The sequence below is a fragment of the Lissotriton helveticus genome, chromosome 5_1, assembly GCF_964261635.1.
Source record: "Lissotriton helveticus chromosome 5_1, aLisHel1.1, whole genome shotgun sequence".
NCBI lineage: Eukaryota > Metazoa > Chordata > Amphibia > Caudata > Salamandridae > Lissotriton > Lissotriton helveticus.
The window spans coordinates 726,438,951-726,464,627 of record NC_136065.1 but is presented as its reverse complement, the minus strand read 5'-3'; the positions used below and the strand labels follow the sequence as shown (position 1 = coordinate 726,464,627).

The following is a 25,677-nucleotide window of genomic DNA, read 5'->3' as shown; positions in this document are numbered from 1 at the left end:
ACCGAATCCAGGTGTGCATGCACATGTGTGCATGCACACCTATGCCATGTGACAGACAGACATGCCCTTAGGGCATGTCTGTGTGCCACATGGCTCACATGCCTGTATTGGGGGTGCTAGAGGGTGTCAAAGTGACACCCCCTGCACCCTTGCTGGAATCGGTATGGGCTTCAAGGCCCATAGGAATCAATGGGCATTACCGAATCGGTATTTACAGAATCGGTAAATACCAAATCTTAACGATTCGGTATTTACCGATTCTGAAATACCTACATCCCCCCCCCTCTATTTTACCACTTCTTAAATACCGAATCGGTAAAATTCGGTATTTAAGAAGTGGTAAAATAGAATTACCTACTAGCCCTTAATTTCCACGACGGCCCCCAGCGCCTTGAGACCCTTAAGGGTGAGTAGTTTGCGCTTTACATTTTTTTTTTAACTAAGCAGAACTATCAAAGACATGAAGCCCTCCTCCTATCACAATGGCTTAATTTTCTCATCAATAACCAAAAAGAATTTAATCTAAGCAGTCTCTGATGTAAACAAATAGTTTCATTTCTACAAAAAGGCTTCTTCCCCAACATGCTAAAAACCTGTATAATATCACCCTTAATAAATAAAAAAATAAAGATCCTGTTCTCTCCAACCATAGACCTGCAAGCAACCTTCCATGACTCAGCACAGTATTGGAGAAGTGCATTTCAGACCAGTTGACTGCTGTTATAGACCATAAAACGTACTAACCCCATATCAATCAGACTTTCGCAAGGGTTTCAACAGTAGAACAGCCATGCAGAAAAGTTTAGATGACATTTATGGTATCACTGACAAAGGCGAAGAATGTCTCAGTCCTTGTTTTTTGTACCACTGATCACCCGAAGCTAAAGACACTGTGGATAATCGTATGGGCTTCGAAAGAAAGGTTTAAAATAATTTCAAATCTTTCATAACCAACTCACAACAACAAACGAGGATTGGGAATTTTGCTTCACACCCTTTACCTATCCCTTGCAATGTTCCCCGAGGTTCAAATCCTGTCTCCTACTTTGTTTATTGTATATATGGAACCACTGAGAGACTGTTTAGAAAATGTGTGTGCTACACCCCACCAATATGCAAACACCCAAATGTATCTGAAAGTCTTCTCCATTTATGATGTTTTTGTTCTGAAAAATTTAATTTCCAAACTTTACAACTGGATATCAAGCAGCTTTCTAAAATGTAACCCTGACAAGACTGAATTCACTCTCTTCCGCCACCACCATGAATCTTGCATGTTATTGTAAAGAGATTGTCACCTCAATATTAGTGACCCAGATCCCTACCTATTATTTCTTATTTAAAGAGCAATTATGCTTATCTTGCATATATAAGCTATATAAGAATGTGAAATGAATACGTGAACCACAGTCCCTATTGAAAGCCTTTTACCATCCCATAGAAGGATACCAGCCAATAACGTCCCTCCCCTGATCACACTACTCACAGTTGTTGAGAGCCTCACGGAAGGTGGTGAGGGGGTTGCGGAGGGCCATGGGGCAACTAGATGGTCATGCTGTTAAAAATGGTTTGCAAAAACATGGATCTAGCCCTAAGGCTCATGCCCCTCCCCATCAATCCTGCTTAAATCTCCCCCCTGATTGTTGCCCGTATGTAGCTGTTTTGACACTGGTGCCACCTCCCACCAGCTCTGGAGAGGAATCAATTTTATAGCTAAAAAACAAAGTCTGCCATTAGCAGTCTCGGCATACAGACTTTAACATCTTAGAATATGATTGACATTTCCTTGTAAGGAGGGCTGGGTGGGTTGGTCCCTTAACCAAAAACATCAATGGGGATTGTGTGGTAATCAATTGTAAAAATCGAGGTTTGGATCGTCGCCTAACTAAGTGTGGTGCCAGGGGGCACCTGAAGAGAGCGGACTTAATATTGTCCCCCTAGGTTTTTCTACAAACACTTGCAACCCAGGCAGGGAGTGGGGTATGGGTCCTTGCCACTAAGGGCCAATGACCAGATGTTTTTTCTAGTACTACCTCCAACGGATTCCTCTCTTTGTTAGGTCTGGATGGCATTAACACCCAACGTTATCCATAAATGGTGGTTAGTTCTCTCCCAAAAGGCCAGAGGAAAGGAGTGTCACTCCTACTCTCTCTCTCCATCCTGCTATTGCTGGGTTGCATCTCATATCCCCAGAACCTCCTGGTGCTGTTCAACCTATTGACCTTGTGTCCCCCTCTACGCTCCACAATAAGTAAGTTTGTTGGACTATTGCTGGAAAAGCGTCTATACTATCCTGCCTCGAATGTGGCCATTCATTGAAACATTTTACATCTGTCTTTTGCTGGAGACCTGGTCCTTTACACCCATTTTATTCTGGCTTGTTATTTTCTCCCAGGCTGCAATCTATACAGAGAATGGCAGACCATCAGCTGGATTATCAATCTGGATAAAAATGACCTTGCTTGTGTGGCCAAAGAGATTGGCCTAAACTCCCCAGACGTTATGTGTGTTAGATTGCGGTTTCCCTCTCGTGCCCCGAATCTTATATATAATATATAGTAGGCAGGGGGCAGCAGAGCCGAAGTGCAAGTTATAGACCTGAATGACTCACCAGCTGGATACTTCAGGGTTGTGACTTTAGCTGTAAATATGAGCCTCTTAGGACCAATTTCGAGGTTCTTAATGGTGATGAGGATCAAGTTTGGGCAATTCTTGGTGTCATTCCTCCCCACCCCCAGTTAAAAAATGCCGGCTGCTGTGTAACAAATGAATGCTTTTACACTTATTTATGGTCTCAGAGGGAGATCCAGTTCAGAGAGAGAGGTGAGACACACTTACAACCGTTCTCATTGCTCTAGTCTCATTGATTACATCTTGCTGGATGTTACATTGTGGCCTATAATGATTGCCATGATAACAGTACCTTAGTTTTAACAATGAGGATTTTGGGTACCACTCTAACTAATTCTATGACTGAACCCACTGATAGAAGGCTTGTTGCCACTAACAACTCCCACAGTCTTAAATGAGCTCCATGGTAGAACCCACAGAAGCTCTGAGAAAGAGGTTTGTCAGGTGATGGCCTCTAGGTTAGATGCTGTGCTAGCTGCGAGGGGGTCTTTGATGCACACCGATTCCTTGATCAGACGGAGTGATATTCAAAATTCTATGTTGTAGGAAGGTGGGTTTCTGTTGCAGTAACCCCCTCCCCACTTTCTGCCACGTTTCTGATGCACTTTGACTTGATGTGCCCAGGGCCTGTGTTCTTTCCCAAAACTGTACCTTCGTACCTAGCCCCTATTGGCACCTCTCTGGCCTCATTTAATTCCCTTATAAAAGGTACCATGGGTACCAAGGGCACTGTGACCAGGGAAGACCTCTAAGGTCTGCAGCACATATTGTGCCATCCTTAGAGGTCCTGTACCTTAACACACACACACACTGCCATTGCAGGCTGCGTGTTTTGGTCCAGAGAAAAGCGAAGAGTCAACATGGCACACGTCCCTGTGTGTCATGCCAACAACCCACTGCCTATGGCATAGGTCAGACACCCTTCTAGCTGGGTGCACTATGCCACTGGTGAGGGTACAGGTGCATGAGCCCTGTACAGCTACAGTGTCTAAGTCCATTCTTATACATTGTAAGTGGAGTAAAGCCATAAAGAGTATATAGTCTGGGAGTTTGTCATTACGAACTCCACAGGACCATTATGGCTTTACTGAATCCTGGGAAGTTTGGTAGCAAACTTCTCAGCATGATAACCTACACTGATGCCAGTGTGGGATTTATTATCGAATCCACACAGAGGGCATCTTAAAGATGCCCCATGACAAACAACCAGCCTCTGGTGGGTTCCCGGACTGGTAAACACCAGCCTGCCACCGCTAGACATGTTACTGGACCCCTGGGGTGGGAGCCTTCATTCCCTGAGCCCAGAAACAAAGCCTTTCCTGGGCGGAGGTGTTCACATCTCTCCCAGGTCAGGAAGAGCAATCTGTGGCCGGGAGCTTCAAAGGCTTTGCAGCCTTTGTAACGCTACCTCCAGCCTCTCCTGCTATCAGGAGCTGGCCTCCCCTCCTGTCTCCCCTCCTTTTCGGCAGGAAGACAGGCAGCAAATTTAGAACAGCTTAGAAGGTGTGCCCACCTCTGCCAACCCCACCCCTCAGGTTAGGAGGCGAGGTGAATCCCACTCTTCAGTGCCCACCATTTTGAAGATGGCAGGCACTCTCCAATCAGGATTAGGAAGTGTGCCCATTCCCCCTCGTGGGGTGAGAACACCAAGGGTGTACTCACCCAAAGGTCAGTAGCCCATTAGCTACTGCCTCGAGACCCCTAAAACCCCCTGAATACATTATTTAGGGGGCAGCCCTGAACCAAGAAGACAGACTCCCGCAACCTATAAAGAAAAAGGACAAAAGAAGACGCCCAGCAGAGGAGACTGCAGAGAAGAACTGACTTGGCCCCAGCCCTACCGGCCTGTCTACAGTTTCCAGAGATCCTGCGCATAAAGCGGCCTTGTCCTACAGCCAGCGGTCTCCAGAACTCCTGGGAGGACTGACTGCCTTCAACAAAGAGCGGATTTCCTGTGAACAGCAGCTCTGTTCAAAAGAAGCAGCCAAGAAAGACTCAGAGCCTGCAGAGGACAAAGAAACCTGATGCCTGGAACCACTACTGCACCCGACGTTTACGGCCCATGTCCAAGTGGCCCACCGGTCCAAGCACAGTCCCCCAGCACTCCAAAGTCCGAGTCCACCATGGGTTGACACCTCCAGGACTCCCGACATGACCTGCAGCCTCTGCACGGAGACCCCCCCCAACCACGAGTGGCCCGGTAAGGTGAAATTCGACCTCAAAAGACACCCCTGCATCCAGCCGCCCTTCGCCCTGGAGGTGTCCCTATGTCCCCGAGACCTCCAACGTACCTGCCTATCTGTTGGTTCATCCTGGACAACTTCCCGGACCAAGCCTGCAGCTAAAAACCAAAACCGGAAATCCCCATTAAAAACAACAGGGCACCAGACGCCAAAACAGCACCCTGCCCCGGCTGCCCCTAAGCCACTGTGGGTGCACCTTGTGTGCTAACTCTAATTCCCCTTTGCACTGAGCCTAAATCCAGGAGCTTTGTACCCAACAACCTGGTCGCCTGCATGTGAGCAGCCACCAATCAGAGGCCCCCTATCCCCCATTGAATAAAATTGGACCTCAGCACTCTGGCCGTCCTACTGCCAGTAAGGGTGCTTTGTGAGTGCATCCTTCCTGCAACTTCCACAATTTCCTGCTCCTTTACAGACCTCCACAAGCAATGCGACATTCCCATACACACTTCTAGACACAGTTTCAAACCAGATATCAATACACTCAAACCTATGCGTTCTGGGTGACCTCAACATTTGGTTTGACAAATCCAATATGACCCATTCTAAAACAATAATCACAGGCCTAGATGCACTGAACCTGCGTCAAATTATCCACAAACCGACACACACCACTGGACATAACCTAGATGTAATTTTTGCTTAAACTGAACTAGTTACCTTTCAAACTATAACTCCAGTCACATGGTCAGACCACCACTTGCTTGCTTTCCAACATAAAACAACACTAAGCGACTCACCTAAAACTACCTTGAAAGGTTTTTGATGTCAGATTTGCAAAGGGTGCACTGCCATCTGTGGACACATCAATGTATAGCGCGCTGTGTAAAAGTGGTGCAACTGGGTGAGTGGGAAACCCTTGAAACCACTCAGCAGTTAGTAGAAAAACTACCAACTGACTAAAAGAATATCGGGAGTACCCTATGCACTCACAAGAAATCAATCATACGTTGTATTATAATCATTAAACAATGTACAAATAAACAAAGCAACAGAGAGTAGTTGGGATCTCTTGTAGGAGAGTCGTCCGATGAAATCCTTTATTGTGTTAGACAGCCAGACGACACGTGTTTCATTGCCTAAGCGAATGCATAGGGTACTCCCGATAAAACTACCTTACATCCATTCACCTATCGGCCGTGGAACAAACTCAATTTGGAACAATTAGAAACACAACTAACATCAAATACAAATCTGGAAACAATAAATTCTGTTCAAAATCTATATGAGTGCCTACAGGAAGCTTTTGACATCCTGATACCACTCAAAACCACACAACAGAACAAAAGAAAAAAAGCGCCTTGGAGAAACAGAATTAAAAGACATAAAACAACAAATTAATAAGCTGCAACGTACCTGGCTCAAAACAAATGCCAAACAAGACAAATTTCACCTACAGAAAATTTAACTGACAAGTCAGCTATCAAAAAAGCTAAGAAAAGGTACTATTCATACATAATTCAAAACGCTAAATGTGCAAATAAAGAATTCTATAAAATACTCAATGAATTTTGCAAACCAAATTGCCTAGAAGGAACTCATCCTGATACTCAAGATTTCACAGACAAACTGGCAAATCGATACACGGACAAAGCAGACATGGACTTGTACTTAAAACAGAAACAAAGCACTAGCACTAACCCTTGTACAAAACAACAATCCAAGAATACTCGAACCAAGCCTCTCAGTTCCTTTCAACACATCTCACACGATGAATTTATGGACCTGATCAAAGCAAGCAGGCCTGCCAGAAGCCCTTCTGACCCCGGTCCACCACAAACTTTCAAGACAATTCTTTTAACAACCTCTGCTGCCACTCCAGTAAGAAGAATCATCAACGATTCCGTCACTACCGGAATATTTCCAGAAGAACTAAAAAATCACACATATGCTCTTTACTGAAGAAAACAAACTTGGACCCGCTGAACGCTGACAACTACAGACCCATTACAAATGGACCTTTCATGGGCAAACTGATAGAAAGAGCAGCGTTCGCCCAGATGTCACAGTTCATTGAAGAGAATGACATACTTTCAGACTTCCAAACAGGATTCTGTCCGGGAAGAGGCACTGAATCTGCCTTTCTTGCCATCTGGGATGACCTGAAGAATACAGTTGACTCCAAAGGTGTTGCTGCGCTACTCCTCTTGGACCTCTCAGCTGCCTTTGACACGGTTGATCATGACACTCTGACACGGTTGATCATGACACTCTGAAACAAAGACTATGAAGCCGGCTCTAGACTGGATCGCATCCTACCTTCGAAACAGAACTAATGTAATCCTTACCCCACCTCTTTCGTTCAAACCATACTCCACAAAAGCAGGGGTCCCTCAAGGTTCTATCATCTTTCCCATGCTTTTCAACATCTGCATGAAGTCATTATTGGTACTGATCAATCAATTTCACCTCACGTGATAGAACTATGCAGATGACCCGAAAATACTCCTTCAACTGGAATGCCCCAAAGACACCGGAAAATTACCAATTTTCAGCTGTCTCAGAGCCGTGGATCAGTGGATGACTTGGAGCCATCTCAAATTGAATGCTTCAAAAACGGAAATACTCATGTGTGGTGATTGGAAACCTTACAACCCACTTGCCGCATGGCCTAATGAACTGGGATCACCGCCTAAAGTATCGAAGGAAGAAAGAAACCTTGGCATGACCATGGACTCCAAGCGGTCAATGAATGCCCAAGTGGACAAACTATTTAACAACAAGGGGTGGTGATGGACAGAGTTTCTGAATTAAGCAGAATACTCTCACCCAGTCAAGAGATCAGGGCTAGATCCAACACCGTTTTTTAGCTCACTGCACCATCCCAGTTCAGAACCTGGCTATATGCAAATTAGTCTGTTCCTGTCCCAGTGCATGATGGGAACAGGGCAAACCAAACTGCCAAGCCAATTCTTACACTGGGAAGGAAACAAGCTTCCGGGGACCGGTTTCAGGCATTTCAGCCGTCGTCGGCCCGGCTTGCTTGAATCCTGATGGTGCAATGAGCAAGGGACTCACATCTGAGTATACCCTTCCACGCTTAGGGTGGACAAAATATTTAACAACAAGGGGTGGTGATGGACAGAGTTTCTGAATTAAGCAGAATACTCTCACCCAGTCAAGAGATCAGGGCTAGATCCAACACCGTTTTTTAGCTCACTGCAAATAAAATAGAAAGAATCCCAAGAATGACAGCCGCCACCCGAAGGACAGAGTCAAACTCGCAAACCGCCCGCAGACAGCCCAAAGGAACTGGACAATATGGATTTTCGGGACAGGGGGCGCCGAGGATAAGGCAGCAAAATGCACACTGCGCGCGTCACCCGGCAGCAGCAGCAGTGCGTGCACTCGGCAGAATGCATCTGCGCGCGGAACCCGGCAGTGCGTGTGGCTACACAGCCCGGGTGAGGGAGTCGCCCGGAAGCCAACCCTGGCCATAAGGTCCCCGCACAGCAACTCACAGCTGCGGGAGACCAACCGAATCGGCACCACCGGGAACGCGGGTAGACACGCTCCAAGCCCTGCCACGACCTCCACAGCAACCGCCGAGCCTGCCCGGAAGTCGTGAACACCATGGCGGCCGCCAGCCCCGAACGAGGACCGACACCGTCAAGCCGGTAAGCGAATTCACCGGAGACCGGCCAGAGTTAGAGACAGAGTAGTCCCCACAAGCGGAATCTGTAACCACGCCAATCACCAACCTACGCGAGGCAATACCGCCCTACGCCTGTCACCCCTCGAGGGACTGGCGGGCGGCGTGCATGCAAGAGGGAAGCGCCCATTGTGAGCAAACATGTGGGGGTACGGCACGCAACTAGAACACCGGCCCCCACCCGCAAATTACAGCGAATGCCAGGTACCTTCCCACAGTGAAAGCCAGAAAGCGCGGGGAAACAGAGGAAAGCCACCCCCACCGCGCAGATCACACGGCCGGGAACATAACCAGTGGGGCCATACCATCCACAGGCACCCCGGCCGCCTCCCCTGTAGACCCGTGGCTCGCTAGGGCAGAGCCTGACCAGACCCTCAAGGGACCCGGGGGAAGGAAGGGGGGATAGGTCGAGATTCTAGGGTCCGCTAAAGCAGGACCACCAATCCCAGACCCCCTTGCCTGCTACAGCAGGCACCACTTACCTGATGGCGCTCTGGAGAAATGTGCGCAGAACTAAAAAAAACAGGCTGAAGGGTTGGGCCGGCCCGCCTCTTATAGAGGTCATGGGTGGTATTGGTCGGCCATATTGGGAAGGGATGGGAGGCATGGGAGGCTAACTGTTTTTGCTTTGGATGGTTCTGGTGTGGAGCTGAAGCTCACTTTGTTACTCATGTGGCGAGGAAGACTTACAAGGAGGTAATGCTGTATTACACTCCAGAAAAAATTAAGAACATGTACAAAGGAGTCAATGCCGGATGCTTTAGATGCAGGTCTCACATGGTAATTGGCTTCATATGATATTTACTTGTCCTCCGTAGAGTGCAATTTGGATTATCATCTTTTATGAAATAGGAATTCGGACGGGGCAAGAGATTTCTCCTGATCCTTTGGCAGCCCTTTTTTTGGAACCCAGTCAAACCCTCACAATCTCCCAACCGAATTCAATCAATTTTGGTTTATTTCGACATTCATAGCAAAATCATTAATTTTAGCAAACTGGAAGTCAATAAATGGCCTACTATATTTTAAAGGTGTATCAAGATGTATAAAATAAAAAATCATGGAGAGGTTCACGCAGAGAGTAGGTGCCACTAAGCGTCTTAATAAAATTTGGCAGAACTGGGAAGGAGTAGGGATAGTCGGATCTATTGGCTCATGAATCTTCTCCAGTTAGAAATAGGAGTTACAGAAAAACAATTGTAACCGGGTTTAAATAATTTTTTATATGCAATAATGATAATTCTGCTCGGTCGAAGTAGAAGGAGGATTGTTTTTTTTTTTTGCTTTCTGTTTTTGTCTGTTTGTTGATTCATTGAGGTGAGGTATACGAGTTACCATTCACAATTGCTGTCAAAATATGTATCATTTATTTTTTATTTTATATATCAGTATTCTAACTGATTTGTTTTGCTAAATTGACGAATTATTATTTGGAAATACTATTATGAAGTGTGAGATATCCCATGTGTTGCATTTGTGATAAATGAAAGAGAAAATAAAGATTTGTAAAACTATCAACTGAATTACCCCTAACAAAGTCCCTGGGTTGGATAAGATCCCTGGCGATCTCTTTATGGCTGATAAGGATGTCAGGTGTCCCTACTTTACTTTGTTTTTTAATGCCATAGTGAAAGGCACCCCTATGCCCCAACCTTGGGCAGGGGCAGAGATTATCCCCATCTACAAAAAGGTTTCTAGGTCGCTACCCTCTAACTATAGACCCATCAGTCTTATAAATACCTCCCCCTGTTTAGTCGGTCATTTAGGATAGGTTGTGTGAAAGGATAGCTGATATTGGGGTGCTGTCTACGCTACAAGCAGGAGCGAGCGATGGCATAGGCACTATCAATCAGGTGTTCTGCTTCCAGCTGCTTTAACTGGAAACATGTGATCCTGGCTGGCAAGCAAGCATTTGTGATCTTTGTGGACCTTTGCTCAGCATTTTACCTTGTTCCTGGGGAGTCAGAAAGATGCCCTGAGCCTGGTCAGGGTGAATGTTCCTCCCCTTTAGTTTGAGGATGATACACTTCTGATATCAAAAATACCAATGGGAATTCAGAAGCTTCTGGATCGGTTCGGGATGAACAACTCGATCCAACCTGATTCTCAATGGCCGTACCACTGGAGAGAGTTCTTGTATTTGATTACCTATGTGTTATGCTTACTGAGCAATTTGATTGGTTATCCCACATCCAAGTATGCAGGCTTTAACTAGAACAATACATTAGGGGATTTGTGAGGTCGCAACAAGGCTCTTTTTTCATCCTATAACACCAGTCCTTATAATCTACAATTTTTTTTCGGAGTTTTATATGGCGCAAACTTGACCCGAAGGTATCAGAGCGCTTTCTCGAGCACCAGTTGCGTTACACCTCCAAGCTTTTGGGGAAACGCTTTATGGTGGGGAACTCTGGGGGCATCACAACGTTAGATACTTGGGGATTGCCGTTTTAGGAGACACCTTAGTAATCTCACAGTTGGCATCCCGCTTATTCCTTTAAGACTTAAACATTGGTATTAGTTCTGTTGTTGACAAAGTGGGTCTCAAACCTTTATTGTAGTTGAGGAGAATTGGGGTGTCTGCTGAGCTTTTGCCATACTGACAGGGTTTGGAGGATGTATTGGGACAGTCTGCGGCTTCTAAGATCCCCTGGCTTAACTTTGTCATGTCTCGACTGCTCCAGATTAGCCTTGAGAACTCACTGTCTACCCCTGCGGAAGACGTCAGGGTTCCAAAAGCATCGATATACGGTTTTTATGGCTGCTATCTATATGGTTTGACTCCGAGTCCCTTCATGGGTGGTACCCTAACCGTTTTCTTTCTGGAGTACAAAGATCATTATTGCTTAGAAGGATTCTGGACGAGATCAAGCTCCCGCCAACCCCCCCAGAGAAGTCACTTTAGTTTACATTTGGCATGTGGACCATGCTTCTCCGCTCTGTTACAGCAAATTGGAAGTGTGCATCTAAGTAGTCAAATGAGTTTTGTCCCTTTTGTCACCAGATAATAGAAACCACTGAACATGTTGTATTCTTCTCCATAACAATGTTGTATACTTCTGTCTGGCATATCAGGGCTACAGAAATAAGTGGATCCTTACGGTATGTCGCAACCTGTGTTTGAGGAATTACAGAGCAGTGATCAGAGTCTTCAGAAGTGACCCTAGCCAATCTATTATATTTGCAGTTCCACGTTATGTGGAGGCTTTGACAGAAAAGGGAAGCCTGTTGACAAGCTTCCTCCCGCAGCTCGCTTCCTATCTTAGATGTGGACCTCTGTATGGAATTTTTCAAAAGTACTATAATTGAATGAATTGTACCCTTCGGATTACTTTTTTGTTATGTAATTAAATGCATTTTACGTCTCTATTAATTTTATTATATAGCATTTTATTGCTCCTATGTGTTACGTATACTGTGACAATGTATGTGCGTTTATGGCTGTATAGCCGAATAACGATTTATGTGTTAAAGAACACCACCAAAGAAGCTCAGGCCAGTGAGAGAAAATAATTGGAGTGGGGGTCAACTCCTTCTACACAGTGTCCTGAGGGTATGTGGCTCTGGCTTTGGATGAAGAAAAAAAAGGAATTTCAGTTTGGGATTTTGGCTCCTTGTTGTTGTCCATATCTTTCCTTTGCTCTCACCCACCTCCTTTCTTTCAGGTGAAGATCAGGGCTGAAACAGCCGTTTCTAGAATATAAACACAACATTTGTGCGGCTTACGCTATCAATGGCACACGGAAAACACCCTCCTGTACTGAAGAATGTTAAGACTTTATGTCCGGAGTCCTTCTTGGCCAGGATCGGTAGACGTCCCGTTGTACTGTGCCTGAGGGGATGCGGCCAAACAGGTACCTTTTATCACATCTTATGGGACTGTCCACATATACGTCCCATGTGGGATAGGGCAACCAAACAATGACTGATACACTCGGTAAACATATTCCACTATCGTCCCGGTTGGGGCTCCTGAACATTTGGGAGGCCACAGACTTGACAGACAGAGCAGCAATGGGTAGCATTGGGATACTTGCTAGTGTAACAGGCAATTGCAATGCATTGGGGATCCAGCACAAGGCCATTGACAGTCGGGTAGGTGGCTGCAAATTACACATGTGGAGGTCAAGAAAAGCCGGCGGTGGGAGCTAGGCTGTTCGACGAGAGTGCGGAAATGCTGGGAAGCCAGTAAGGAGATGGAAGCTGGAAAACGATAAACTCTAAGCACTAAGCAGTAAGACATATGGCTCGGACGGTTTGGTGTAGACTGTGGAGGCGGTATCAGGACTAATCAAGGAAAACACTGCAAAGTTTGTGAAGCGGAGAAGGCAGTAAAATGGGCAGTGGAGTTGGAAAAGTGGACGGAACAGGCGAAAGGCGGGGTCCCTCATTTAATGTCGGTTCGTGACTTGCCCTACAGGTTTCCTGCTCCCGCTGTTGCCTGAATCAGTCCCAGGCGGGGCTGCACCGCGCACCGCCACTGCCAGAACTGCGCCCGTGAACAGGGGGTTGAGGACCACATTGCCCAGTGTCCTCTACTGGTCCTCCCTTGGCACTTAGCAGCACGTCATCACCAAAGCGCCAGGAGGTGCTTTAAAATCACGCGAGGGCTCCCGCATCAGTCATAGCCAGGAAGAGGTAGGGCTGGGCCCCCTCTCTTGGCTCCTTTGGTTGTGCTTTTGACTACAACAGAAGTTGGTCCATCTTAAGGTACTGTAGCATGTTATTTTGTGGGCTCTACTTTCGTTTGCCTTGGACCTTTGGACCATCATTGAACCCTGCTTATCTAGCTTATTACTTGTACTTTTGAGACTCTTTGGGCCCTGGGTGAAGAGTGGGTTCGGGGCTGGGGGAGGCCATTACTTGCTTGAGTACACACAGCCCAGTACTATTGCATTGAGATTGATACAAGACAATGGGGAAGAGGAAGGCACTGGAAGAGAGTGGGGAGGGAACTGAGGGAGGGCCTAAGCGTAACATCAGGAAAAGGGCAAAAAAGGCACGAAAGGTTATCGCTAATAATTGTGTCATGAATCGGATAGACACACTGATTAGTGAGTGCGAGGATATCCTTGAATCAGCCCCCCTTAAACCTGTAAATAGTAATTCCAAATTTAAACAAAAAGAGAAGATTCAGGTAAATTGTATACAGTTAGCTATCCCAGACATGTTCTGTAAATCTAGTAAGAGTCAGTTACCTAATACAATTAGTGAGACCCAGGCTGAAAATGCTTCTTTTGAAAGCGCTATCGGCTCTGGGGGTGATTTGGCTTCCGCAAACATAGATTATGCTGCCCATACTGACCCCATTGTCATTTGCACTAATAGATTCAAACCACTCTGTGATGCACAATTATTAAGCAGGGTAAAGGAAAACGGACTGAGGAGAGCGCAAGCCCAAACACAAACTGTCAGCCTCCCTTGGGAGTGTAACCCCCATTACTGGCTTGCAAGTACAGACCCTAGAAAAATGAACACAGGAAGATTCCACATTGAGAGACGAAGTGCAGTCGATGAAGGGCTCTCTAGAGGAGATTCTTATATTGGTGAGATCCCTAACATCAGGGGCGGGTCAACAAGGGCAGCCCGGCACACAGGTCGGTAAGAAGTTGGAAGCTCCTTTAGGACCTTTATCCAAAGATCATGTGGGCTATAGGCCAAACCTAAGCCTACGAGTCAGTGAAGATTTAGGAGCGCCAAGATGTAATGGTCTAAATTATCCAGATAAAAGATGCCCTATTGGCTCGAAAGCTCAAACAGCGAGGTATGCATCCCCAAATGTAGTTGGCATTAAACCTGGCCCTCCTCCGCATGGTATGTATAGTAATACCCATTTACCTCTTAGGGACAACGCTTATGCACAAGAGGCCCTAAGGCTTCCGGGTCAGGATTTGGGGCGAACTAGAGGGTATAAACTGAATACACACAAGGTCCCTAGTATCTATATGGTTAATGTCCCAAAACTAACCTCAAATAGTGGCAGTGAGAATGGTGATTCGTTGACAAATAAAGCCATCCACTGGATTAGATATGTGAGAGGTTGTCGGTCGGTGATCAGGAAGGACATCTTAGCCGCACGAAGGCTCTCTCTCTTTAATCAACCATTTGATAGTATTGAACTTACTATGAAGAGTGTTGATTTTGTTGAGAATCTCTTTACATTGGAGTTCCGCACTAGTGGCCCAGAGAACTCTAGAATACAATTTAGGCGCTCCCTTAATGGTTATGACGCTGAGGACTGTCAGGGACTCTGGAGATTGCAGGGCTCCTCAAGCCTTGAGACCAATGATTGACTAAATCCCATAGGCCTGCCGGGGGCTCAAAAAAGCATTCCTATTGTATCTCCTAGAGAGGGACCTAAGGAGAGGCTACCGTCGACCACTATCCACAATGTGGCCCTGCCATTAGAAGATGAAGGGGGGACAAGTTTAGCTGTTATACCAACTATGAAACAACCTACGCCCCGGACCTTAGTTCCTAGTTACCCTGCAAGTGATATCTTGAGGGGGCACCTGGAGAATCCATTAGTAACAGGGGCACATACCCACAAGGAACTTCCCAGATTGTTGTGAGTCTACCCACAGTATGTAACATCCTGAGCAGGAATATTGCAGGCCTTAATTCAAACTTATGGTCGCCCAAATGGAACACTTTTGTAAAGATATATGACATTTGTGCTTTCCAGGAGACCTGGGCGGAAACACCACTGTTTTGTGATGGGTATCTGAATTTCTCCATAGCAGCTGAAAGGGGAGAGAAGGGTAGGCCCTCAGGGGGGCTAATGATCTGGGTTCGTCAAGAGCTTAAAGTTAATATCCAGGTTCTTTCAACTCAGAATAAGGACAATCAAGCGATTAAAATAATCACCAATGACCATTTCTCAATTGTGTTATTTAATATCTACTTCAGGGGTACAAGGGGCAAAAGATCAAGAGTTTTAGCGGCTCTTGAAGAGCTCCTTGATATACTACCTGACGCTTCTAAGGTAATAATAATGTGTCAAGGTAGATGACCGCAAATGGGGTGTTCCACCGCTTGAGTTGCAGCCTATTAGAAAGTGGACCTATGTGGCTATCCAATTAAATAGTATTTGTATGGAACAGGGTCTAAGGGCTCTGAATGGGCGCACTAAGTCAGACAGGTTAGGAGCATATACTTTTAATAATGGGCATTATGTAAGTAGAATCGATTATGTTTTGGTAAGTCTGAGTCTGTGGTATCTGGTGGAGGATATGATGGTCACTGATAGGCTCGAAAGTGACCATAATCCGTTCTGTTGTTCTTGGTTTCCGATTTACCATATTTCAGACTTACATATAGCGGATAGAAATTACCTTGGCGAGGTTGTCCCCACGAATGATCAAAGGCGACTTAAATGGGTTCAGGTAAAAGAAGCTCCAACTCTGCTAGATAACATAGCGCTGAACCTGGATCTCGCTATTAAAGAACTCGGGGCTTGTGTATTGCAGAAAGGAGACCATGATAGAATAGTGAGCACCCATACCGCCTTTTTTAATCTTTTGCGCTCACACTTTGAGAAGCAGGGAAAGAAGCCCAAGGTATCTGCCCAGAAAGAGGGACGCTGGTACAATGATGAATGCCGGAAAGCACGTTTGGCACTCGGGAAAGCTATAAGAGGGGGTGTCCCAACAAAGGTCCGCGAAATGAGAACACTTTATAAGATTATGCAAGTAAAGGCCAAGAAAGCCTAGGATGTTAAAAGGTGGCAGGATTTGAGTGACGCATGTGCCTCGAAAAATCCAAAGCAGTTTTGGCACATTTATAAATGGTCTGCCGGGGGCCAAGCTGAGCGCCCCCAAAATCATGCCTCCGTATCAGCCTGGGTTAATCACTTTAAGCCCCAATATACTTTTACCCCTTTGGTGGGGGAAGACGTACTCACAAATGTGATGTATTCGGGAGAAACCTTTACCAAGAGGGAAGTTTAGTCAGCATTGAACTCAATCTTACTGGGCAAAGCACCTGGGCCTAATGGCATCCCGGCAATATCTTTTTACACAATAAATCTAGTTGGAGCCAATATATCCTCTTGCTATCTAATGCGATTGCACAAGGAGCCCCGATTCCCGCGTCTTGGAAAAGTGCGGAAATCATCCCTGTCTACAAAAAAGGTGACAATGCATGCCCGGGGAACTATAGGCTCATTAGCCTAATTGACTGCTTCCAGAAAATAATTGGTAGAATGGTGTTAAATAGATTACAGGGGTGGATAGAGGAGTTCGGAGTCCTATCCCAATTGCAATCTGGATTTCGAGTGTCCACAAGCACCATCAACCAGGTTTTCAGATTCACTCTAATTTGCTGGAAGATAGTGACTATATGCAAGGGTAGTCTCTATGCCGCCTTCGTAGACCTTAGGGCGGCATTTGATTTAGTTCCTCGTTGGAAATTATGGCTAGTTTTGAAACAGCTTGGGCTTCCCCTGGACCTTTTAACTTTGATCAGAAGGCTCCATGAGGATAATAATGCCCAAATTAGATGGGGTGGGGGGTCAGGGGGGGCAGGGGGAAGTCACTGAATTGTTCCCGGTGGAACGAGGTGTGAGACAGGGATGTGTGATGGCCCCTACGCTATTTTTGCTATATATCAACGGAATAGCTGATTGTATGAGTGCAATACCAACCGATGAACTTTCACTTGCGGGAGAAAAAGTACCAATATTGATGTTTGCCGACGACACGTTGATCCTTTCCAAGACCCCTAGTGGGCTTCAGAAGGCACTAAAAATCTTTGAGGATTTTTGTTGCCATAGGGGCTTGGAGGTCAACGTGTCCAAGACAAAGCTAATGGCGATCACGCCCGTAAAGGCAAATTTGAGGGGTTTTAATATGAAGAATGGACCACTAGAATTAGTAAATGAGTTCACTTATTTAGGAGTGAACTTTCAAGGAAGTATGAAGTGGGATCGCCAAATTGATTTAGCCTCACTTAAACTTAGACAGACCTCGGGGGCTCTCTGTCAGGAGCATAATCTCTCTCATTTTAAGTCTATCAGCCCAGCCCTTGAAATGTATAATCTGAAAGCTGTTAGTTCAGCATTATATGGCTCGGAAGTTTGGGGATGCGAGAACCTTCTAGCTCTTACCATCTCTGAAAATAGGTTTCTAAGAAATATTACTAGACTACCCCAGAGTACCCCTATGTGCCCGTCTCTAATTGATCTGGGTAAGAAACCTATTGCAGCAGTAGCTAAATTGTGTCCCCTTCTGTATTGGTGGAGACTATGGTCTACACCTGAACTCGCAGTCTATGCGCAGGGTTTCTTAGAAATAATTAGGGTTGATACATTACATCGTATTAAATGGTTTTGGGTAGTTCGAAACCTTTTAGTAGAGCTAGGTTTGATTTCATTGTGGATTGATCCTGTAAACTCCACCTTTCCATCAAAAGTTGTGATGAAGACCAAATACTGGGATTGGTTTCAGGAAAAAAACGCAAGACAACAAGCGTCTACTTCCCTTAGCAGCCATTTTTTGGATCATAAAGTCGCCCCGAGGTTGGAACCTTACTGGGATGCTATTACCAAACCCATGGACCGCAAGTTGTACTTCCAGTTTAGGGTGGGTACGCTCCCAGTGAGATTGTTTACCATTAAATGGTCAGCCCAACCTTCAACTAGGTGCCCGGGGTGTAGAGCCTTTAACGAGTCCACGGCTCATATTCTCTTTGTTTGTGATGCCTATGCTGCCCTGCGCCGGGCCTGGATGTTACCAATTTGTAGGCTCCTAGGCACAAGGACGGCTGTGGAAGCTGAACGCATCTTGCGTACTGATACTTCATTACCCATTGCACTAGCCATGGCAAAATTTCTAGGCTGGGTATGGATTTTGAGGGCTCGCCTAATTGCTCAGAGTTTTTGAAAACAAAAATATAATGATTTCTTCATAATGCTGTAATTTGCACATATTCTAATGTTTTATCTTTTTAAACCTGTTTTTAATGATTTTGTTACATGTATTTTTACTTATGGGGATGTGAATTAGTTTTATATAAAGATACATTATCTTTTATATTTGTGACTTAGCATATTTGATTGTATTCACTGATTTGCACATTGCTTTTATGACTGCAAAAGTCGAATAAAGCTTTTTTGAAATTGAAATTGACTATAATTGAATGAATCGTACCCTTCGGATTACTTTTTTTATTATGTAATTAAATGCATTTTACGTCTCTATTAATTTTATTATATAGCATTTTATTGCTCTTTTGTGTTACGTATACTGTGGCAATGTATGTGTGTTTATGGCTGTATAGCCGAATAACGATTTATGAGTTAAAGAACACCACCAAAGAAGCTCAGGTCAGTGAGAGAAAATAATTGGAGTGGGGGTCAACTCCTCCTACACAGTGTCCTGAGGGTATGTGGCTTTGGCTTTGGATGAAAAAAAAGGGATTTCAGTTTGGGATTTTGGCTCCTTTTTGTTGTCCATATCTTTCCTTTGCTCTCACCCACCTCCTCTCTTTCAGGTGGAGATCAGGGCTGACACAGCCGTTTCTAGAATATAAACAAGAACATTTGTGCGGCTTACGCTATCAACGGCACACGGAAAACACCCTCCTGTACTGAATAATGTTAAGACTTCATGTCCGGAGTCCTTCTTGGCCAGGATCGGTAGACGTCCCGTTGTACTGTGTCTGAGGGGATGCGGCCAAACAGGTACCTTTTATCACATCTTATGGGACTGTCCACATATGCGGCCCATGTGGGATAGGGCAACCAAACAATGACTGATAGACTCGGTAAACATATTCCACTACATCCCGGTTGGGGCTCCTGAGCATTTGGGAGGCCACAGACTTGACAAACAGAGCAGCAATGGGTAGCATTGGGATACTTGCTAGTGTAAAGGGCAATTGCAATGCATTGGGGATCCAGCACAAGGCCATTGACAGTCGGGTGGGTGGCAGAAATGGACAGATACATGATCGCAGAGAAAGAGGTCTATAAACTAAGAGGCTGCCCAAAGAAATGGGACAAGAAGTGGGATGGGTGGAACACGTTTAGAGGCGAAATCTGTAGTTCTCCGACAGAGGATATGGCAATGGAAAGAGCCTGGCTCGCGGACCCCCCTAACTGGTTGACGCCTGTTATATGCTAGTAACAACTGTTTGTATTATGTGATCCTTGAATGTCATTGTGATATTGTATTGATGACTCTGCGCTGTTTTAATTTAATAAAAATTGTAATAAAAAAGCCTTCTACTTTCAAAAGATTTAACCAAGTACCCGATTTTCTTTCAGTAACTTGCTATTTGTGAAGAATAAGGAACCTATATATTTTTGTTTATAGTGCACTTCTTAGTGGTATAACAGACATTCTATTTAGAAAATAGTCTACATTAATAAAAGTTATGAGCTTATTGGTCACTAAAAAGAAAATTCAAAGAAAAGATGGAATTGGATACTGTCAACATCATAAATATAAGGCCACATATTCATTAGAACAATGTACGGAACTGAAAGGGTGCAGTCCCCAATGAAAACCCCTGAAGCCAGAAAGGATGAGGTTTTCAAGAAACCTGTAATTGGCTTTTTATTTTTGACATTTGAGACAAATATAATTAAACAATAGCTTATAATAAACGGAATGGATCTTATAGTTCCAGATATGCTTACCAGCTTGGGTCACAGCAGTTCCTGTAAACTGAGCTGCCCATGGGGGATTCTTTTGTCCTCCAAACTGAGCCATAATAGCGTGCTTGATTTGCTTTTTCTACAAACTGGATCTGTACAAAGAAATAATAAATATTTACACTCGAAACAAACTAAAAATAAAAGGTAGAAAAATGTACACTTCTGCTTAACAAGATGTTAACAGTTAACGTTACCACAAATTAGAAAATATGTAGGGACCAAAGAAGTTACCTTTAGTAACGATACTTCTGGTGAAGTGAATTATTAATATACCCAGGTGTCAAACTGAATGTTTTCCGTTAGAAATAGCTCTATTGCACAACCAGAGGGCACCAGTCGGCAGACTACCTGCTCAAGAACCCAACACTCAGTATATACAATGCATGCTTGCGTCAGTTCCTTTTTCTCCACACCCAACGGAGGCATAAAAAGAGCAAACTAAAATATTTTAACAGCATATAGTAAAACAACGAAAGTACACATTAGAAAGCATGGAAATATATGACGAACTGCACCATCTCAGAAATTAAGCAGGGAGAGGCGTGACAAGACATTTGAAATCATCCAAAATCAGTGACCTACGTCTGCCCATGGGGCACAAACTTCCATGAGTATCCGTGGCTGCAGTGACGGGTATGAAATTTGAGCGCACCACAGGCGATTGAAGAGATTGAGTCAACACCCCAGTTAGGCAGAAGACTTGAGGAATGGCGCTTAGCATTACACAGCTTGAGGGATAGAGGTAGTAATACACTGTCCGATACTACACAGTGATAACAGTCAGAGGTGCCCAGTAAGAAGCCTCGCATAGGAGGCAAAGACCCAAGGCATATCATCACATCCAGCAGTGGCAGTGCTATGGGTGAAATTATGTCTCAGGAAGTCCAAAGAGGAGAAAAGGTCATCAATGGGAATAGAAGGTGGAAAGGTCCCTGAACATGCAGGGGAATCCAGAACTGGGTGACTTGTATAGCTCTCACTAGGTTCCGTTACCCAGAATCCCTTGCACACCTCAAACTTTGTCCCCCCAAAACAAAAAAAAATTGCTCACATTTCTGTGATGGAAAGTTCTGGAATCTGCTGGGAGCCACAAACTTTCAGCCAGCCAGCATTCCCCAAAGTCTCCCGATAAAAATGGTACCTCACTTGTGTGGGTAGGCTTTGTACCCGCGGCTGGGAAACGGCCAAAATGCAACGTGGACACCACATTTTCCAGTGAAAACTGAATCTTTTTTCGCAATGTGCCTAGCTGTGGATTTTGGACCCTAGCTCTGCCGGCACCTAAGGAAACTTAGCAAACATATACGTTTTTGATAACTAGACATCCAGGGGAATTCAGGATGGGTGACTTGTGTGGCTCTCACCAGGTTCTGTTACCCAGAATCCCTTGCAAACCTCAAACTTTGTAAAATATATATATATATATATATATATATATATATATATATATATATATATATATATATATATATATATATATATATATATATATATCAACACGGTCAGGAAAAGCACAATTGAGAAAGGCCACAGGAAGCTTAAATTCAAACGTTCATTTATTGTGCACTCGAACACTTGCCAGCAATCCAAACACCAAACAGCAGGCTTCCGTGTAAATTACTCTGCCAGACGCGTTTCAGGAAATACATTCCTTTCCTCAGTGGCATGATCAAATGTGTAAGCGTCGCTTTGATTTTCAATTTAAAACACCTGCCCAGGTGGGCGTGGCATACCCAATGCCTCCTGGTGTTTGTAGTTCGTGTTTCCAAGTGGATGCGATGCTTGCCCACCAAAATAAAAAGACAATTATTAAACCACAGTGGGTAGATGCACAGTGTCTCGTGTTGGGGCTGCTCTGCTTTTCAGTTTTCAAATGCGAACGTTTTGCAGGCCCCAGTCCTGAATTGCAGCCTGCAATGCTTCCTTCTGAAAATTTTGGGCTTTGAAATTCGAGCCAGAACAGACCTGCTGGAGCACAGTGAGCCTTCCTCACATTTCTGTGATGGAAAATTCTGGAATCTGCAGAGCCACAAACTTACACCCACCCAGCTTTTCCCCCAAGTATCCCAATAAAAATGGTACCTCACTTGTGTGGGTAGGCCTAGGGTCTACAACAGGAAATGGCCTAAAATGTACTGTCGAGACTTCGAAATTATCGATTAAAAAAGACATTGGTTTGCGAGGGAGCCCCCTGCGTTTTTGATCCCAGGCTCGGCAGCCATCTAGGGAAACCTACCAAACCCACACATTTCTAAAAACTAGACACCCGGGAGAGTACAGAGAAGGGTGACTTGCGTGGATCCCGCAAAGTTTTCATACCTAAAATCCCCTGAAAACCATAAATTTAGCTGGAAAAAAATGTAAAATGTTTTCACACTTCTGGGTGGGAAAGTTGTGGCTCACTGGGCGGAGACAAATTTCCTACCACCCAAAGTTCCTGCAGGTCTCCCGATAAAAACGGCACCTCACTTGTGTGGGTGGGCCAAGTACCCGTGACAGGCAAGGGGCCAAAACGTATTATGGAGACATCAAAATTATCTATCACAAAACCACCTGGTTTTGCAAGGGGGGCACATACATTTTTTTAGTCCCAGGCTCCAAAGCCATCTCAGGAAACCTACCAAACCCTCACATTTCTGAAAACTAGACACCCAGGGGAGTCCAGCAATGTGTGGCTTGCGTGGATCCCCCACAGTTTTCCTACCCAGAATCCCCTGCAACCTCCCTGGCCAGTTTTAATCAACTGTGCTGCATTTCATTTTTACACCAGAAAGAGATTTTTTGCTTTCCTCCGAGCTTAGGCGCTTCCAGAATCTTATCAATGCCATACAGGAAATTATATTTCAGGATATCATTTCCGTCCCCATTCTTATAGCCTGGATCATGGCAGATCTAGGTAGTGACAGTAGGTTTTTTAGGTATGTAGCCTCTTCAACTTCCCACCTATTTTTACCGCTCAGATTATAACAGTTCACTTCTATATTGGAATTGCGGTGGAATCATGGCTACAAATGCTTTCAGAACAGGTCTATCTCCCCATAATCCTAGTTCAATTTCTTCAGGCCACTAACTGATATAAGAGCTCTTCCTCTAAGTAATTCCAGATGGACGTTCCATTTTAGAGACTTTTTTAACCAGAGCCCTAAATACTTATATTTCTTTACTGGCTCCAGGTTTTGTGGGGCCTAGGTACCAGCTGAACTTTGTTACTTTAGTACTAAAGCACAATACTTTTTTTTTCCATATTCACTACTAATTTTTTGAACTTGAAATATTCCATAAACCTGTCCTGCTTTCTTTGTAGCCCAATCTCTGTCTGATCTACAATTATAAGGGCACCTGCATAAAGAAGACAAGTAACATGTTTGCCATCCAGTTTGAGGCTGACACCTTTGGCCTCCCCCAAGAATGATGGCAAATCACCTATAAATAAAGAAAAGAGTAGGGGAGCCAAGACACCCCCCGTCTTAATCCATTTTCAGTTAGTATTTTCTCCATCAAAGTTCTCCTAGTGTCTATGATAACTTGCACCCAGTTAGGAGATACTTTGAGATGTCCCACCTCATCAGTGTCTCTCACAAACTTTTGGGGTCCACCAAATCAAAAGCCACCCAGAAGTTGATAAACAGCAGAACAATCCGCCACTTATATCCACCGATTTCCACGCGATGCCCCAGAAGGAGAAAAAATGATCAATGGTAGGGTGCCCTTCCTTACTGCCCCCCTGCTCTGGGGACACAATATGATTTACTTCTGTACAATAATTTAACTGTTCCACTAACATTTTTGAAAAAACGTTATCTTCTACATCCAACAAGTTTATTAACCTATATTTCTTAGGGGCTTTTATATCTCCCAGTTTGTGGATGGGTCTGATAATCGCCCCTCTCCAACTTTCTGGTACTTGCCCTATATTGAGTATAACTTTACACATTTGAAACATGATTCTGCCCACCAATCTGGTCGTGTCTTTATAATTACAGATGCCAGCTTATCCGGTCCTGCTGCCCTAGTTAATGTTAAATTTGCTATGATGCGCCTGATTTTGCTTCTCATAAAAAAAGAACCATTTTTTATCAATCTAAGAGTTGCCCCTCTTTACTACAGGTTCCCACCTTCCCCCATATATTTCTTCCAGATATTGCTCCCAGGCTTCGTCTCACACAATTCATTGCCCCTGAATCCTACCAGAGCCATCTGGGACTAATTTCCAGAACTTTTTTGAATTTTTTGTTTCCATTGTTGTATAGCGTTTTAAGACCCTAGTATAATTTTCCCGATTCATGCCCCTTATATAGGTATAATTCACATTACCCTTATATAGGCATAGAAATCATAACCATATTTAGACATAACCCATCCAGTCCAAATACGGCATGGCTACTTCCACTAGTTCCAAAAAGCCACAACGATTTCTTGGAAAACTCAGCAGTCAGGGACATCCCCTTTCTTGAATATTGATTTGTCCTAAAAATCATGGCATTGTCAAAGAACTACCGTTCTTTAGTGACGTTATTATGTCCGACCTTACGTCAATCCAGGCACCTTCAAGGTATGAATATGCCTACACTTGCCCTAGCAAACACACGGTGGTTTGGAGCAGTTCGACTATCTACTTGCCCGACGCAGCTCGCTACAGCAAGTGCCGAAGGAAGCAGACCCTCCAGCTGACACACTGACAGAGAGGCTGCCTTTCTCTCGCTGAGAATCCAGCTCCAGTGTTTCCAAGCTCCCCTCGCGGGGTGTTGGGAAATCGAGTCCCGAGACAGAGATACCAGACCTCCTTCATTCTAAACCAAGGTACGGAGCTGATTAGATCCTAAGAGAAATCTTGGATAGATTCTTGGCAAAGAAACTGAAACCTATGCTACACCATACTTACTTCTTCCCTCGTACTAGACTTAGGTTAGGTACATTGGGGTAGGCGTATTTTAGAAGCACCAGTTGAGTACTTTTAGTCTTTTTTATTTATGTATGTATTTTATGGCTTAGAAACCATACCATGCTTATACAGTATTATTTTATAATACTCTTCTTGCTGTACGCATTATACTTTACAGCCAGTATTGCGATTGTAGCAGTTCATTTCTTCTGCATGAGAAAGAAGACTGTTCAATAAATACTTTTATTGAAAACGCCCGTCTCTCTATTTCTCTGCACCTCAGGTGAAACGAAGCATGCACGATTGACTGAGTAAAATATCTATCTATTGTTTCCACGACTCTGAAGATCAGTTTTATCTTGGGGAAACAAAGTTGTCATGTTTATGCAGTTGTCAGAAACGAATCCCTTCTTGTTCATTCGAGAAAGTTTCTAGTGACCTCTGAGCTAGCTGGCACTCACAATTAACTTTAATATATTCAATAGAGATCTAGTCGACTTAAGTCCTACGTCACATCTATAGGATATATTATTCCAATGCGCAGAGCCTATTGGGAATATAGGAACTACACTACATGGCGCCCAACGTTTGGGAAGGCAGTAATTTAACG

General features: G+C 44.5%; 1 protein-coding gene across 6 annotated transcripts in view; it reads right to left on the bottom strand.

The window, feature by feature from the left end:
* CCAR1 (cell division cycle and apoptosis regulator 1) overlaps positions 1-25,677 on the bottom strand; it is a 1,607,854-nt gene that overhangs the window by 1,517,738 nt on the left and 64,439 nt on the right. For all 6 annotated transcript variants that reach the window (XM_078643192.1, XM_078643189.1, XM_078643190.1 and 3 more), the window contains exon 2: positions 20,168-20,277. In XM_078643192.1, coding sequence (XP_078499318.1) covers positions 20,168-20,240 — 73 coding nt within the window. In that variant the 5' untranslated portion in view covers positions 20,241-20,277. The remainder of the gene's footprint in view (positions 1-20,167; positions 20,278-25,677) is intronic.